General features: G+C 36.8%; 1 protein-coding gene and 1 pseudogene across 5 annotated transcripts in view; one reads left to right on the plus strand and one right to left on the minus strand.

The window, feature by feature from the left end:
• The window catches only part of SLC26A7 (solute carrier family 26 member 7), a 172,833-nt gene that overhangs the window by 58,796 nt on the left and 94,702 nt on the right, over positions 1-19,335 (minus strand). For all 5 annotated transcript variants that reach the window (XM_047783621.1, XM_047783622.1, XM_047783623.1 and 2 more), the window contains exons 6-9: positions 12,956-13,108; positions 9,265-9,347; positions 5,626-5,773; positions 3,288-3,401 (exon numbers count right to left, since the gene is read on the minus strand). In XM_047783621.1, coding sequence (XP_047639577.1) covers positions 3,288-3,401; positions 5,626-5,773; positions 9,265-9,347; positions 12,956-13,108 — 498 coding nt within the window. The remainder of the gene's footprint in view (positions 1-3,287; positions 3,402-5,625; positions 5,774-9,264; positions 9,348-12,955; positions 13,109-19,335) is intronic.
• Positions 14,685-15,041, plus strand: LOC125129188 (V-type proton ATPase subunit G 1-like; annotated as a pseudogene).

Consider the following 19,335-nt stretch of genomic DNA (forward strand, 5'->3'; position numbering starts at 1 on the left):
AATCAAAAGTACCATGAGATACCACCTCACACCAGTCAGAATGGCCATCATTAAGAAGTCCACAAATAACAAGTGCTGGAGGGGCTGTGGAGAAAAGGGAACCCTCCTGCACTGTTGGTGGGAATGTATACTGGTACAGCCACTATGGAGAACAGTTTGGAGATACCTTAGAAATCTATCCATAGAACTTCCATATGACCCTGCAATCCCACTCTTGGGCATCTATCCGGACAAAACTCTACTTAAAAGAGACACATGCACCCGCATGTTCATTGCAGCCCTATTCACAACAGCCAGGACATGGAAACAACCCAAATGTCCATCGACAGATGATTGGATGAGGAAGAAGTGGTATATATACACAATGGAATACTACTCAGCCATAAAAAAGAATGACATAATGCCATTTGCAGCAACATGGATGGAACTAGAGAATCTCCTCCTGAGTGAAATGAGCCAGAAAGACAAAGACAAATACCATATGATATCACTCATAACTGGAATCTAATATCCAGCACAAATGAACATCTCCTCAGAAAAGAAAATCATGGACTTGGAGAAGAGACTTGTGGCTGCCTGATGGGAGCGAGAGGGAGTGAGAGGGATCGGGAGCTTGGGCATATCAGACACAACTTAGAATAGATTTACAAGGAGATCCTGCTGAATAGCATTGAGAACTTTGTCTGGATACTCATGTTGCAACAGAACAAAGGGTGGGGGAAAAAATGTAATTGTAATGTATACATGTAAGGATAACTTGATCCCCTTGCTGTACAGTGGGAAAATAAATAAATAAATAAATAAATAAATAAATAAATAAAAGACATGGCTTACACAATGCCTTCTTCAAATCATATCAGCTATAAGTTATGCCCACATAAACCTAATTCTTGCAATGCTACAATGACTACCATGGGAAAGCATCCTCGATTTGGGTATGCACATTAAATCAGATTCCTTCTCTGTGCAATTTAGTGGGAATTGTTGAACAGATCTGCAACAATCTCAACAAGCAGGAGCTTTGGTTCCCTGATCTAGTGTTTTGTTAGCTACCTTTCATTTCTTCTGAAGTCTGACGAATAGAATACCATAAAGAAAATAACTCTTAAATGAAAAGTTCTTAGAAAAGACCTGTTCTAATCATTCAAACAAACACGTAGCCTCCAGAATAGAGAAAAGAAGGGTGCCTTTCCATATCTACCCTATTAGGTGAAGAAATTTATAATCAGCACAAATGAAAAAAATCTCAGATTTAAAAATAACTATGTGTTTCCTCAATGTATTCTCTTTTAGATAGTCAAGAGTGAACATTAAAAAGCTGAATCAGATGGTTTTGTTATTACTAAAATAGTATTAGCAGTGATTAGATGAGCCCAAGGAAACACCACAGATGAACAGCATTCAAGATGAAACACCTCATGGATTCTGTTCCAAATTTCTCAGTCCATGTTATAGATGAAGACACTACCTTGCTGAAGATCACCAACAAGTTAGAAAGTCATCTTGGACTAGAAACTGCTTTGCTGCATCCCAATCAAGCCAGGATATTTTAAAATTAAATGTTAACCAAAAAGTTCTGAAAATAATTAATTATGAAAATGCTTAATAAAATCTGTAAGCATTATCATTGGAGATACATTTATGGTGTTCAGACATTGTGCTAAATAAGCAGGTATCAATTCAATCTTTATAACAAATACTTTAATAGCCAAGTCCAGTTAGGCTAGAAAGGTCAAGTTACTTGCGAAAAGTCACCCAATCACTAGTGTTGGAGCTAGAACACAAATCCAGGCTCTGAATCCATGCCTTAAGACTCATTATCCTTATCTGGCCTGAACATGATGAGAGGACATCTAATACACTCATCTTTGTAAGAAACTAAATGGAAACTACTATAGAATCCTAGATTTTTATAGATAGAAGAGTCTTCAGATTAAAGGATGATGCTTGAGTACACTATGAATTAAACATTCAGATTTAGATTGCAACTATTTGAGTTTGCAAAAATGTTTCTGCCAATACACATGATGAATCTATACTTTAAATCACTGAGGAAAAATCAATCAAATTGCCATGTAAAATGATGCTGAATGAAAATTTCACATCTTACCTAATGAGTTGTGGCAATTTTTTGTAAAATTATTATACATTCAAAATCTGTAGTGGCTTCCCCTCTGTTCCATGGTACACTCATGAATAGTTTTATTAGTTAGTTTTATGCTATATTTTAATGGCTATTTGCCCATCTTTCTGTTGCCACTTTCCCCCAAGGTCAAGAACTATATATTTTTCAAATTTATTCTTCTGCAACACCTGCACCAAAAGGACATAATACAAGGTAGTCTCCTTATAAATGTTTAATTATCACATAAAATGTCTTATGAATTTTCATTCAATTCTAATTTTAAATAAATGTGAATTGTTTTAATTTCTTAAATTGACATATACATAAATTTTCTTGTATAGAACAGTGGTTAAGACTGCAAGATTTGGAATAAATTTATCTGGGTTCAAATCCCAGCTCTGCCTCTCATTAGCTCTGTGGCCTAAGTAAGTTAGTTTAACCCACTGTTCCTCAATTTTTTCATGTGGGAATTTAGGGTAATAATTATATCTGCTTCATAGAATTGTCTAAAAGATTAAATGAGTACATTTATATAAAAAATATGACAGACAATGTATGGCTATAACTCAATATATGCTTCCACCAATACCACCACCATCACCATCATCACGGAGACATCTTCATTACCATCGTTATCATCTTTCAAGTACCTAGCATAATACTTGGTATACAGCAGGCTCTCAAATGTCAAATTGCTTTCAGTTCCTAAAAATATATAATTGTGTCTTTAAACCAAAATGTGCACAGATATCTCATTATTCATTTACATACCTGTAAATTTATATAGACATAAATGTCAGTGCCAAGGACTGATTTTGCATATAGCTGATTTCATTTTATTTAAAGGGAGCAAATAAAAATTTTTAAATTTCAAATTGTCTAGTTAGAGTAGCAAAAAGTGCAGAGGTACCACTAGAGGGAGCTTCGGTTCAAAGCTTGACAATAAAGCTGCCATTAATACCAGATTTTTTGTGTGTGTCATTCAGCTTCTGGAAGGATCATTCATAAGAAAGAAAAGAGATACACTCCTTGAAACTAGTTTAAAAAACTGTAGAAGCAGGAATATTCTCAGGACTTTAGAGAGTAACTTATTCTTCCAATTCTTCAAGACGGAGAGCAAAGGCCCATCAATTCTTTTGATCCTGCTGAATAGCAAAGTTACCTGTGTCTTTGCTCCCGTGCTATACAGGCCAGCAGTCCTTCCCATGGCAGCAGCACTCGGTATGCAGAAGAAAAATGAAGGAATCACATTGCTGAGACCATGAGCCAAAAACTCCTACAGGATTGATAACAGGAGAATATATGATTTCTTAAGCAAAATTAACTTTTAGAGACCAAGGTAAAATGTCATAGGATGAGACTTATTTGTATCTATTTCAGTTCTCTCCATTGGTTGTAATTTAATCATTATTTTTAAAATAGCTAATATTTATTGAGGGCATTGTAACAATGAGCCAGAAATTGTTCTAGGCACTTTATTCATTTAATCCTTATAACAACCTTATAGGGAAGTACAAGGTATTTATTGTATCTGTTGCCAAATTCCCTTTTAAATCACTACAATCAAGGCTTTAGTTCCCACCATTCCACCAATGACCTCCGAAATGCTAAATCCAATTACCTGAACTAAAAGTGGCATTTGACACAGTTGCTCATTTCCTCTTCCTTAAAGGCTCTTTCTAGCCCCTGCTAGGTCCTCTCACCCTTTTGGTATTCTCCTGCCTCCCTAGCCACCACTTCCCACTCTCCTTTGTGGCTCCTTCTCATACAACACAAATATTGGACCACTTCTCCCTCTAATCTTGGCTACCCAAATACACCCTGACAGCTCCCGAATTAATGTCTCCAGCCTAGACCACTCTTCCGAGCTTCAGACTGAACCTGCTACTCAGCATTTTCATTTGGATGGTTAACAAGTATCCCAAACTTAACTAATCAGGTTATTGCTTTACACATTCTCACCTTGGTCCTCCTACATCCTTCCCCATCTCAAGTTCCTGTTGTTTTGGCTGCAAGTTTTAGAGATGGTCTTAACTTCCCCTTTTCCCGTATGGCATTCACATCCAATCCAGAATCTATCCACTTCTCAACTCCTTCATTACTACATCCTGGTCCAAGTCATCAACTGTCACTTGGATTATTAAAAAGCCTCCTAATATTTTTCTGCTTCTGCTATTACCAGTAAATAACAGACAAATATCCCTGCCTTCACAGACTGGTGTTCCAGGGAGATAATGCTGACAATAAACAAGAGTAATATGGAAAGTAAAGCAGAGAAGGCAGTGGAAAATTTTGGAGTTTAGGATTTTAGCTTACCAAGCCTCTCTGAGAAGGGAACATCTGAATAAAGAAGGCATGGAGCTACCTAGGGGTACAAATTTCCTGGAAAAGGGAACAGCAAGTGTAAATATCTTGAGCCAGAACCACAGTTAGGTGGCTCAAGGAAAAACAAAGCAGTAAGTTCAGCCACAACAAAATATAAAATAAATATAAGAACATAGAGGAAAAGGGCTGGTGCCAAGGTGGGGTAGGGCCTTACAAGCCTTTGTAAAAGGATTTTAACCTGTGTATTTTGGGAAGACAGTGGGAGGATATGAGATAAGGAAAGACATGTCTGGTATATAGTATTATATCTATTGTTTCTAGACCAGTGCCTGGTATACAGTAGGGCTCAATACATATCTGTTGAGTGAATAAATCTGCCTTTTTACAGAACTCAAAACTGGGGCAAATAAATAATTTTAGATATAAAAATATATTATATCTAATAATATATTTATTTAGATATAAATAATTATATATACTATATAATTATATCCAATAATATATTTATTTAGATATAAATAATTTGGCATTCTGGTTTTTTTTGTCTGTTTGATGTTTATTTTGTTTTTGTTTTTGTTTTTTAGGGCTGCACCTGTAACATATGGAGGTTCCCAGTGTAGGGGTTGGATCAGAGCTGTAGCTGCCATCCTACACCACAGACACAGCAACGCAGGATCCAGGGTGCATTTGCGACCTACACCATGGCTCACAGTAATGCTGGATCCTTAACCTACTAAGCGAGGCCAGGGACTGAACACACATCTTCATGGATACTAATCGGGTTTGTTACTGCTGAACCACAATGGGAACTCTTACTTTTGCATCCTTTCATTTTTCTAAGAGTAACATTAGAATTCCTTGTATTTTGAAATTCATAATTTTTAAACGTCAGCATTTAGTGATAAATATATTTAGATTCTCTCCTAAAAACAAATCAAAGAGAACATCAAGATGTCCCCCTCTAAAAATAAGTGTATTATAAACTAATTCATGAAATTCAGATTTCCACATTTCTGTGAATGACTTGTAGACTTTGTTTTGTTCTACCCATTCTTGTTATATACCTAGGAAAGTTTTATTTATCATAATTTCAACACTTTTGGGATCTGAGAGTACACTATACAATTATGCAATAGCTGTGGAGAGGTGTGGAGAGGGGTTGGGGTATACTCTACCTGATTGTCATCAATTGAATATTTGAATTTTTTGGCAGATCCTTGGGCAAGTGCCAGTGAGGCCACATAACCTACAAGTGCCACTCCAAAAGCTTCAGTGATTACTGCAGAGAGGACATTCATTGGAGGAGCTTTAGGTGGAGGAATTCTATGGAAAGAAAGACCATACTGAAGTCATCAAATTTCATGTAATTTTTGTGACAACTTGCAGTGAATTCAATTGTGGTAACTACAAGAGTTTACACAGAATATGTGAAACACCCCTGAGAAAACCAAGTTGCCTTGTCTTTAGAAGCCTTTTGTTTTCAATGTTATTTAGCAGAACAGCTAATCAAAGAATACCACAGGGATAGCTCCATGCATTTAACTGGTATTTACTCCCAGGGAATTCATGTTACAGCACAGAAACTCTGACTCAACAAAAATGTCCTGTATCAGAATAAAAGCAAATCTGGAGCATTCTGTCATTTGAATCTTTTCCAAACATTTATTTGGCTGGTATTAGAAACTGTGTTTCCTGCCTTGAATACCACAGTACTGTATGCAAACACTAGTTTATTGTGAGCTACAATTCCTGAGCTAATCCTGAAACTTGCCATTAAGTCCATAATCTTAATTATGTTTTTACTTGATCCTTTCGCAGTACACTTAACTATTGTTAAAACAGAGGCAACAGGAGTTCCCGTCGTGAAACAGTGGAAATGAATCCAACTAGGAATCATGAGGTTGCGGGTTCAATCCCTGGCCTTGATCAGTGGGTTAAGGATCCGGAGTTGCTGTGAGCTGTGGTGTGGGTCACAGACATGGCTTGGATCTGTGGGTGTGGAGCAGGCCGGCAGCTGTAGTCCTGATTAGACCCCTGGCCTGGAAACCTCCATATACAGCAGGTGCAGCCCTCAAAGGACAAAAGTCAAAAAAAAAAAAAAAGAGAGAGAGAGAGACAACAGACCCTAAATGGAGTCACTTGTGCTAAGCCTCATGTAAGCAAATAAGCAAATGAAAATTAACACCTAATTACTGCAGTTTCAACCTCTCCCAGGAATGTAACTTTAACCAATCAATCTAGAATTACCTGGTCAGCACTAGTGAGGTAATTTGCCCTTCTGTCCCCCATAGGAAGATGACCTTGCCTGAAACAATCCACTCTTTGTTGAAAACTTCCTTTTCCTGCCCTCTTCTGACCATAAAAGCCTTTTATTTTCTACAGCTCTTCAGAACTCCATTTGATCTGCTAAGTGGGATGCTGCTCAATTCAGGATTCATTGAAGAAAGCCAATAAGACCTTAAAAAATGTGAATTCCCATTGGCTCAGCAGTAATGAACCCAACTATGTCTATGAGGAGGCAGGTGTGATCCCTTGCCTCATTCAGTGGGTTAAGAACCCGGCATTGCTGTGACCTGTGGTGTATGTCACAGATGCTCTCAGACCCCACATTGCTGTGGCTGGGGCATAGGACAACAGCTACAGCTCAAATTTGACCCCTAGCCTGGGAACCTCTATTTTGGGTTTTGACCCTATTCATCATATGTTAGGAAATAGATATATAAAGGCTCCATCTACCCTCTGTTGTGAAAATAGGACCACAGTTAGCTGTCTCTCAATTTAAAATATTTCTTTCAACTAATATCAGCCATTGTCTTATTATCTGTTGAAAACCACTTGAGCCAAAGTACCATTTTTATTTATTCCTGATGATGCTTTGTGACACTGAAACTCCCATCTTAAAAAAAACTTTCTGGGGTAAAAATGGGAAGACAATTCATGTTGATTTAATATTGAGCATATAAATTGAATGCTCAGCACTTTCACTGTTGTAGTATCATTTAATTCTCCCCACAATCCCCATACCAAGTGCCATTAATGCATTGTACGGAAGAGAAAACATTTTGAGAAAGTTACATAATGTATCTAAATCACAAACTGAGTATCTAAAAGTAATATTATATATATATATATATCTGACTTAACTTTGCTGTATGCCTAAAATTAACACAAATTTGTAAGTCAACTATATTCCAATAATTTTTAAAAAATAACAAAGTAAGTGGTAGAGCTGGAATTCTACCTCAGCTCCATTTCTTTTCACTGCTATGCTCTTTCTATAATTCTTTAAGAGGATGAATCTGGAAAGGTTACTCAAAATAAAGAGGAATTAGACTGGATGGAGGAGAAACATGATTTTCTTTACCCACTTACCTAAGTTTATCCTCAAGTCAAATTGATTTGTACCATTACAAGCCCTAAGATATATGATATATAAAAGTGCTACCATTTCAAAGGATAAGAACTTTTGTTTCATGAAATTGAGCATGTCTAATTATTAATAATGATCAACTAACCTAGAGAAAAAACAACAATAACAACAGACTTCCAAAGGTGGGAAAGTAGACAAAGCTTTAGAAAACTCAAGTTGATTCAGGTAATCACTCTTACCCTATATCTGCATTAAGGCTAAAGATAGGAATTTTTTAAATTATCTTTTCAATTATCTGAGAATTTTTCAAGCCTTGGGACAGGAAGATAAAAATATATAGGACTCAACAGCTCTAAATTTGCTCCAAATTTATAAATATTGACGTATAGTACAGGCCATTAAAAGGGAATAACCCGGAGTTCCTGTTGCGGCTCAGTGGTTAATGAATCTAACTAGGATCCATGAGAATACGGGTTTGATCCCTGGTCTCACTCAATGTGTTAGGTATCTGGCGTTGCTATGAGCTGTGGTGTAGGCTGCAGAGGTGGCTTGGATCCAGCATTGCTGTGGCTGTGGCATAGGCCAGAAGCTGCAGCTCTGATTCAACACCTAGCTGCAGGTGAGGCCCCCAAAAAGAAAAAAAAAGTCCTAAAGGAGTTTCCATTGTGGCTCAACAGGTTAAGAACCCCACTGTTGTCTCTGTGAGGATGCAGGTTTGATCCCTGTCCTTGCTCAGTGTTAAGGATTCAACATTGCCACAAGTTGCAATGTAGGTCAACCCCTGGCCCGGGAACTTCCAAATACTGCAGGTGTGGCTGTAAAAAGAAAAAAAAATAGTCCCAAGAATATGTGAGTATAATAGGGAAGACTAAATCCTAGAGCATGACTCTAATTTGGAAATCCAAACTCTCCTTTGTTTTTCAAATAATATACATGTAGTTTCCAAATCTTTTGCCTGAGGCAATGCTAGATAAAACAGTTACCAACATCCAAGTAATAGGTATGCAGGTTTTTTTTATCGTAAATTGTTTGTTCCTATCATTGTAAAATAGAAATTAATTGGAATTTTGTCCCATACAGAGACTTTGGAAGAAATGAAATCCATACCCATCTACCCCCAGTCACTTTCTTCATCAAAAACAAACACACAAGAAGGAAGGAAGGAAGGAAGGAAGGAAGGAAGGAAGGAAGGAAGGAAGGAAGGAAGGAAGGAAGGAAGGAAACAAGTCAATAAGAAATCAGAAAAACAAGAAATCAGAAATCAGAAAGAAAAGAAAGAAAGAAAGAAAGAAAGAAAGAAAGAAAGAAAGAAAGAAAGAAAGAAAGAAAGAAAGAAAGAAAGAAAGAAAGAGAGGAAGGAAGGAAGGAAGGAAGGAAGGAAGGGAGAGGGAAAGAGAGGGAGGGAGAAAAGGAAGAAAGACGAAAAAAAAAAGGACTACATTACCCTTTTGGAATATGACCAACTACTTCTAATCCATATATGTTTTCCATATTGGTACAATAACAAGTAAATGATGCAGTGATAATCTGTGTGGTTCCATTTAAAAAAAGAAAAAAGAAAAAAGAAAATTATTCCTGGTCTTTCAAACATCTTAAAACTATTTTTAAAAGTAAACATTGTTCACATGTCCCATTATTATGGAGTAATATAGCAACTAACAGATTTCTTTTAAACTAAGAAAATTTTTAGAATAAAAATCTCTCTGAGATTTGAGAGCACTTAATTTGCAGTCTCAAAAATTAAATGGCATTCCAATAATATGACTTTCTTTATATCCTTCCCAATTGTGTCAACCCAATTATGTTTGATTTTGAAGGGGAGCAGAACAGAAGTATGTGTGTGTGTGTTTGTACAGATACCACAGTCCAATCTAAATACTTGTATCTTGTGACATAAAAGAATGTTTTATAACACAGCAGGTTTTCCCTCCATGGCAGCAACCACCCAAGAGTTTAAGATATTGCATCAATATTCCTAATGTAGGTTAGTGATCAATGATGATTTATAGTTTCCTTGAATAATTTTGAATTTTGAGGTTTTACTATTTCTTGAAGTAAAATACTCTAGTTAATAACATGCTAAACTCAATACTTTTGAAATTACCGTCCTGAACTCTCAGGTGCCTGATCCTCTTTTTTATATGATACATAAATGTTATATATAACAACAAGACCATGTGTTCTATGCAAGTATCTTTAAAATGTATGTTCAGAATTCAGCTTAGCATTTGTTTTATTAGCCAAACCATCTTCATGTTTTCCATCCATTTTCACATTCTCTTTTCACTCTTCTGATAATTTAATAGGTACTGGAAATTTCACACAGTTATTGTATCAGTTTGGAACTATTTATATACTATAATTTTTGTTAAAAAGGGACATACTAAACACCTATTTAAAGTAAAATTTTACCATATACATGGTCAGAAAAAAGATATGACAAAATAACACTAGCAAAATAAGGAATAGCTAACAATTAGTGCCCAATAATCCTATTTTGAATGAATTTTTCCTGTGATTTCTGTTCTCTGTGATGATATTTAACTGAATTTATAGATTTTTTTAAACATCAAATAGACTTAAAAGGCAAAAGAGCCTTTGAGGATTTTTTAACGCAACAAAACTGTTAAAATTTATGAGTATTATTATATAATATTATTTTCTAGACAGCAGTAGTTAGAATTTTCAGAAGTATTAATGTATTCAAAAATTTCTGTCTCTCTCTCTCTCTCTCTTTGCCTTCTCAGGGCCACAGCCACAGCATATGGGAGTTCCCAGGCGAGGGGTCGAATCAGAGCTATAGTCGCTGCCTAGCCCACAGACATAGCAACGAAAGATCTGAGCCACATCTGTGACCTATACCGCAGCTCACGCAATGTCAGGTACCTAAACCACCCATGTCAAACCTGCGTCCTCATGGATACTAGTCAGGTTCCTTACTGTTGAGCCACAATAGGCACCCCAATAAATTTTAATTGTTAACAATTTTCATGACACGTTTTTTTAATCAGTCAGAAAAAAACTGTGAGCTATAAAAGGTAAAATACTATAGCCAGAAGATGCTAGATCCTCTTTGAAAATTAAAGAATTTGTGTTGTTCAGTATACATGGCCAATATTAAAATTATGTAACCTAAGTCACTACCCTGGTCTTTCAGAAGGTGTCTTACTTCCTCATTGTATTTCTGTCACATAATTAAGCTTCCTTTATCAGTCAAAAAGATTAGTCCCACTTCAATATTATTTCAATACTATATGTGTATTATGCTGGCACTGCCCCTAGCCTTGGGAGAGGAGACCCAGGCTCAGACAAACCCAGGGCATTAGAGGGTTATAATCTGGCCCTCATCCAACAGTAACTCTCCCCACAAAATGTGAGTTTGGTACCCAACTCAAACCTGTGCCCTTATTTCTGGACCACACCCTGAACCCTCAAGAATCTATAATTTCCTGCCCAAATGGCTCCAAATCCACTTCCAGAATACATTCTTCCAATGTGACACAAGGGAAGGCCAAAGGACAGTTATGTTGGTAGAAAAGTAGGGATGTGTTTGGAGCTTGGACACTGGGACAAGGGTATTCACATATATACATATGAATCCTTTTGTAGGTGGGATAGTGCTAGAGTAGGACAAGACAAGTCAGGCCCAGGGACCAGCTTTCCCCTTACTGCCACATTCTGGCAGAACTCAAAGGAACAAGAGAATTCTCTATTTCAACATGCCTTTCAAGGTTATCACTAAGGTGTTTTAGTCAATCTAGGGAAAACAGAACCTGTTTTATTTAACATTTTCGATCTATAACTCTTAAGTATTTGGGCCCACACTAGTACTTTTGCCTTGGGTCTTGCAAATATCAGGGAAACACTGCATATCCCTTTTGGAGTTTCCATTATGGCTCAGTGGTTAATGAACCTGACAAGTATCCATGAGGATGCAGGTTCAATCCCTGGCCTCACTCAGTGTGTTAAGTATCTGGCATTGCCATGAGCTGTGGTATAGGTCACAGATGTGCCTCAAATCCTGTGTTGCTGTGGCTCTGGTACAGTCCTAACCCCTAGCCTGGCAATTTCCATATGCTGCAGGTGCGGTCCTTAAAAAAAAAAGAAGAAGAAGGACTACCTTTTATTTTTTGGTAAGGGCAATTTTCACTACTTTTGCACTGAATAAGTAACTTTTATTCAGTATTGAATAAAACAAGTTCAAGTTCAAACACAAACACACATATTATATAAATCACGTTATATCTATCTATATATAGATATGGATATCTATTATGCAGAAACAATTCATATACCTCAGAGACAGTTTTCAATATGCTAACCTTATACATCTATATAAACCTACACTATTTCAACAGTAGGAAGGGATATTTCACTAGGTGAAATTATTTGGATACAACTTGTCATATACATTTATAACCTAAAGACCATTAAAAACTAAAGCTAATTAATAATAAGTTAGTTAGTAGACTGTGGTTGTCTTAACATTTCACTTTCAATATAAGGCTTTGTTTAGTTAAGAGTTCTCAATTGAACCTCTTAAAATTTCAAAATGCATTTATTAATGCCATAAGCCTTAGGAGCAAAGTACAATTTATTGCTTTGCCAACTATGACAACAACAAAATTTCTTAAAAGAATCAGCCCTGGTCAGTGAAAATCATGAGTTTCCTTTCAGTAAAAGCAAAATTAGGTCAGTAAAAAAAATGTTAATAAATCTACCAATTAGGACATTTGTCAATTGATAATATTTCTATGCATCATACAGATGCCATATCAGTAAGATGTGGTATCAATTTTTTTTGCTTTAAGGAGAATCATGCCAGGTATCTTTTGAGACTCATCCTTAGAAATGACTCTTATTTAAAATCTTAGTCTATATGTTCTTTTATATAGCTAAAAAAATACAAGCATATGAGAAATGTTGTGAAAACTGAAAACACGTGTGCCTCCTTTTTTAAATTATTGACTCAAAATATTTCCTGTTTTTACATTAGTGTATAGCCACGCAAATTAGCCCTGCTTTAATGAGAGAAAGAAACAGCTGTGGGTTACTGTAGACAACATAGCCTCTGCAGGTTACCCACAACTGCAAGAGTTGCAGGGCAGAATGCTATATGCTGATTTCAAACTTACCAAAACTAAGTCAACAGGAAGGACAATTTTAATTTTTCTTTTAAACTGTTCATTCAGCTCTTTAACCAGAACGAGCACCACGATGCTCAGCAAGGATAAGAGCAGTGCTTCCAGTCTCACAGATTTGATGTTTTCAAAGACATATGCATAAATCTATAGTAATAAGGAAAAATAAAAACAAAATTCAGGGTCACCCAAAATCAAAATCTGGCCCACAGATGAACTCAGTGATGTTTTGCAAAATATAGCTGAAGGGGTAGGAAATGGAATGGTGGGATGTAGAAGGGCATTTAGGTGCAAGCTATAATCCATTTACACTAGTACAAAATTGCTTTGCCCTTGATTCTGACATCAAACTTGATGTTTTCTCTGCCCTATGTAAGGATACTACTACATTTCCAGTTCCTTCTCAGACGCTTCAGTGGGCAGAGATGCTAAAACTCATTAGCTCCATGCAAAGTCATGATTAAGAGCAGTGAAGGAACCACAGATTCCCCTGAACCCTACTCTTCCTCAAACCCCAGAATCAAATGTATACACATACTTTAAATACCTATGGCTATATCTGGAAGTTAACAGATCTGGGTAAAGGGATGTTTGTGTTTATCTGTATCTTTCAAATTTTCTTTTCCAAAGATATATCATTTGTGTAATTTTAAAAGTTCTTAAATAGGCCTTAAATGCTTATCTTCAAAATGTCCCTTAAGTCCTCCATCTCTTGGAACATCTGATTTTTATAAACTCATTTCTATTTATCCACAGCAAATTTATTAAGTCTAGTTTCAAGTGATAAAAACTAGTTTTTACTTTAGCACACAGGCTATTGTTGCAGTAGCTAAACTTGTTGACATTCTTTGTCCTCTCTTTTAGCACCTCAAAGATAATTTGACCACAACTAAATAACTAGGTTAAAATACTATAAGACAATGGATCAAAATAACATATAGTTTATGCTCCTTATCATCTTGTAAAATTCTGCTCAGTAAGTTTTCCTCAGGGATCAGATGCATATTTGGTGTAGATAAGGTGCATCAGGCTTTCCGAACATGGATTCTATATAGTGAACATTATCATCAGCTCTGTAACTCTTTTCAACAAAGGCACCATACTCAGTTTAAAATGCAGCCTTGTTGGGTGAAAGGGATCAGGGTAATGTAAAATTCAGAATCTCCTCTGTACACAGAGTTTAGAAAAAAAAAACTGGTTGTGTAATCAGACACATTAAGGAATAATTGGGGTCAGATAGCTTTATTTGTTACCTTTTTCACAGCATTCTATTTTGTTCCACACTACCTGGAAAGAAAACCAGATACCACAATATTGTGGTTATCTGAGGTGCAGACATTTTTCCTCTCTGTCTCTCTCTGTTATGGATAATAGGTTTTCACAGAATTCCTAGAGCAAGTTAAGAAGCAGTTTCTACTTTTCATAGCTATGCTCTCAAAGCCCAGGACAAAAATCCAAAATGCTACTCAATGAAATATATTCCATAGGGGATAAGGTTAGAGGGATGTCAAGAAAACTTTGTCCAAATACATAGCTTTCTGATGATTTATCATACTTGCAAATAAAATTGAGAATACCATTCAGATTTGTCAAGAACAACAACAACAACAACAAATCCAAACATTTTAAAACATTTAGAGGATTATTTCTTCTGTTTTATCCATGGTATTGAAAGTATGCCAGGACAGAGGCCACTCCCTAGTGCCTCATAGTTGCTGCTGCCATGGCTAGTCAGTCACAGGGCATCCAGCAGCTGCTCCAGGCAGAGAAGCCAGCTGCCAAGAAGGTGTCCGAGGCCCGCAAGCTAAAGAACCGAAGGCTGAAGTAGGCCAAAGAAGAAGCCCAGGCTAAAATGGAACAATACTGCCTGCAGTGGGAGAAGAAGTTCAAGGCCATGGAAGCTGTGGCTCTGGGATCCCACAGTAGCTGCAGCACCAAAGTGGAGAAGGATACCCAGGAAAAGACGACCATCCTCCAGACCTACTTCCAGCAGAACAGGGATGAAGTCCTTGATAACCTCTTGGCCTTTGTCTGTGGCATTCTGCTGGAAATCCATGAAAACTACCATATAAATGGATAGGGGAAGAAGGAAAAAGCCTGTTCCATGAATTGGCATTTTAGATGCCTTCATGGAATATGAGGCTTTCATAAGGCTTGAGTTATATTCTTGTGAAAAGGCATTAAATTATTTCTGTATATTATATCATAGGGCACTTCACTTTTTGCAGAATAACAAATCTAACTTCTTCATGCAAACTTAGAGCTTATCCAAAGATTTATCATTTTACTCCATATTTTTAGGAAACTTAATGTGTATACGCTGTTTTCATATGCCTTTTCACTCAAGCAGCATATATATCAATACTGACTTTTTCTTTCTTATAGTTTTTTTTTAAATTTTCTTAAGAAAGGAAGGGATTTAAAATTTTCCCCCTAAATCTTCCTTGAAGGTCAGGGGCTTTTATCTATGAAAAAGTAGGAAATAGTTATTTGCAACCTATGTGAAGCAGCAGCCAGCCTTAAAATAGTCTTTTCTGGCTAAGGGTTAGAACAATGGGTACTAGTATAATTGGACTGCTTTTAGTTTTTCTTAATCAAAATTACTAGATAATAGAATTAAAGAACTTGTTACATACTATTACTTGGTGTACCAATACTATACCGATCAAAGTAGTCACTTATCATGGAGCATGATGATGTGAGAAAAAAGAATGTATACATGTATATGTAACTGAGTCACCATGTTGTACAGCAGAAGAAAATGTACTGCAGAAATAACAATTGATTACAATTTTAAAAATTAATAAATAAAATGAGTAATGTTAAAAAAAGTAAAAAGAAAAAGTATGCCATGACAGTGTCTATATAAGAAAGGGGAGAAATATGAAAAATTCCCAAGCCATACCAAATTTGCTGTCATGTGCATTTTGAGAACATGTGTTTTTAGTAATAAAAATGACCACCCCAGAATGAAAGGAATGAGAAATGCCCCCAGGGTTTTTATTAAACTGTCTGTATTAAACTACAATTTGTAGAGCAAAGTATGTCTCACAAGACGCTCCAGAAGAACATGGGAGTGGGCAGGGGCTTGTTACAACCAGCATGAAGAACACAATAGAAAAGTTGGTTGATGGGGAGTCATCCTAATGACTACCATGTGGACCCACGTGGAGAAGTCACAGCTAAAGCTGGCTTGTAGATGGGTGGCATATGGAAACAGAGACAGGGATAGGGACGTGCACACACACATGCACACATTTACATATGCTCACTTAATGTAGGTCTAGGCATCCAAACACACTTTGAGGTTTCTCATTTCTAGTATAAATCCAGTCATTTGAGTATGCTATCACACACTGCACTTCAGTAGGTAAAAATTCCTGTTGAAGATCATCATTCACTTCCCAGCCCTCAGAGAACCAAAGATGGTATACATGGGTACAGATAAATAAGTCAACTATTACACCAGAACCGACCAATCTCTTTAATAGAATAGGAATCTAGCTCTTTTTGAGACTATACTGCTAATAATTCTTTAAACTGACTATTTTTATAATGATATAAAATGAAAAAATCAATGTGTATAAACAAATCCATTTTAAGATATTTCAAGGAATGAAAATAGCCTCTCTATCATATACATATATTACTTTTTATACATTTCTTTAGAGAGGATAATTTTTCTTAAAGGTGTAATTAAGTTAAAACGAGAGCCATTAGGGTGAGCCCTAATCCGATCTGACTGGTATCTTTACAAAAAGAAATTAAGACACCAGGGACGCGCATGCACAGGGCCTACATGTAAAGAGGCACGAGGATGGTTACCTAGAAGCCAAGGAGAAAGGCCTCAGAGGAAACCCTCCCGCTGGCACTTTGATCTTTGACTTTCAGCCTTCAGAACTGAGAAAATAAATTTCTGTTTCTTAAGCCACCCAATCTAGAGCAGTTTGTCATGGCAGTCCTAGCAATACAGAGTATGAAGGGACTCAGAGCTTTTGCCTTTGAAATTCCCCATATACTCTAGTACATTCCTTCCTCTTCAAGTTAACCAAGGTAGAAATATTTTTAAAACACAAAATGAAACTAAAAAGAAAGCTTTTAGACACAGTGGCTAAATAAGTAGTACCATTAAGATACCAACTGATTAAGCATCCATCACAGATAAATAGGCAATATGAATAGCTGTGCTAAGGATTTCAACTACAATGCCTAATGAAGGCAATATTTATTTATTCATTTATTTATTTTGTCTTTTTAGGACCACATTCGTGGCATATGGAGGTTCCCATGCCTTCATAGGGGTCGAATCAGAGCTGTAGCTGTTGGCCTACACCACAGTCACGGCAATGCTGGATCCTTAGTCCACTGAGCGAGGCCAGGGATCAAACCTGCATCCTCATGGATACTAATCAGATTCGTTTCTTCTGAGCCATAACAGGAACTCCAAAGGCAATACCTAGAAGACATTTGTCAGAGCTAGAAAGGCCTTAGAAATCAACCAGCTGAATGTACTCATTCTATAGATGTCTAAACCAAGGCTCCACAGATTAGTAACTTATCTTAGGTGACCTGGCTTGTGAGTGACAGAATCAAGACTGTGACACAGATTCTCTGAACCCTAGACTAACACATTCACCATTTTACCAGTACGTCACACAATATTCTCTTCTTTCAGTCCAGCAAATGATTTCCCCAAATTTCCCTGATGTTTCCTTTTCCACTTGGGATATATGGAGGGAAGATGCCACCGCTTTGAAGGGGAGACTATCATGGAGGATGGCTTCTTTGATTTTGGTTGTTGGTGGGATTTGATGGCATCTGACTGCTTTTCAGACAAACAAGTTCTTTTCCCACACTCAGCCTTGGTCTATTTAACATCAGCAGCAGAATCACATCAATCCAAGGGAAGAAATAAAGCCTCCCAACTTGATTATAAAAAAACTGTGAGAACAGGGACCATGACTGTTCTCACAGTTTGGTAAAATTCTACTTGTATCTACACAGTATATTCATCCTAATTCCTTCTTTTCACCTCAAACGGAAAGGAATTTTTAAACTGTTCCTACAACAAATATATGGCAGGAGGGCAGACTGTGGTGGAAAAAGTGGTGGCGGTTGTTTAAACTTCATAATTTCCTAGAAGAGTGGAGGACTTAATATTTATGGGCACTCGGCTAGCCATCTTGTATGCAGTGACTCATTTAATTTCCCAGTTACTGCAGGGTGAGCATTATCACTTGTCTTTCACTCTATCATACAAACTGCCTTCAATCACACTGACCAGTTTCCTTCATTAACACTGAGATTATACTCTTCACTAATTTGTTTGTCTCCTCCCATCCTACTTCACATCCCTCCTCAGCATTTCAGTAAAACTCCATGGAAACAAGGATGTTATTTCTCAACTAGAGGCTCAATGCCTATGACGTAATTAAGTAATATTTGTTGAGTAAATCCATCATAGTGATTCTTGAATCAAGGATGTGTACTGATCTTTTCCCATCCAAATGCAGATTATTCTGTTGAATATTTCTCATTTTGAAACCTCATGTTTAGTTCAACTCACTCACTTTGCAGATGAGGAGATAAAATCTGCTGTGGGCCCGGCCTTTTGTTTTTAAGATAGCTTTCACATCTTTGGAGACTTTAAATAGGACCGCAATTGCCCAGGCATACACTTTCCCTGCCCCGGCATACACTTTCCCTGCCCCAACTTGCTTTCAACTTGATTATATTTGAATTCTGCCTCTAAGCAGATCTATATTCCTGCTTAGGGACTGCTAATAACATCTCTGATAATTCAAAAATTGATACTGATACAAGTTCTCTCACATTTATAATATAATGATATGTAAAGATATGTCTCCTATAAACTTTGCCTACATATCATTATACCATTAAACATTTTAGAATGAGTACTGTTAAGACCAAGCTCCCCTAATCCTTCTACATTCCAAAGTAGCACACACAACCAGAAAAACAAGACTTCTATTAAATTTAAAGTTCAATCCAAGTCTGTGGGGCTCATGAGTACAGACACAGCCCCAAAAGGAAGAAAAAATTACATTCTATTATTTTTACATCATTATATGCAAATTTCTGAGCAATAATTACTTCTCACACTGAAATTTTTCTTTACTTTAAGGGATAAATTAAGTCTCCAACCAAAATGAGATCAAGGGGAAGTGCAGTAAGCTAAATTGCTAGAGTCAACATGGGTGCATAAAACTCACTTGGACTAAACTCACAACCAAGCATGCCAAGGCCCAAGTGGCATCCAGCCATCCCTTGTTTAGAAAACCAAGTTGGATTTGAGTTACTTCAGCAACTGGATTTTGTGGTGATGCATTTTTCAGTGAATTGTGGGGGACGGA

Source organism: Phacochoerus africanus, chromosome 6, assembly GCF_016906955.1.
Source record: "Phacochoerus africanus isolate WHEZ1 chromosome 6, ROS_Pafr_v1, whole genome shotgun sequence".
In the NCBI taxonomy this organism is placed as follows: Eukaryota; Metazoa; Chordata; class Mammalia; order Artiodactyla; family Suidae; genus Phacochoerus; species Phacochoerus africanus.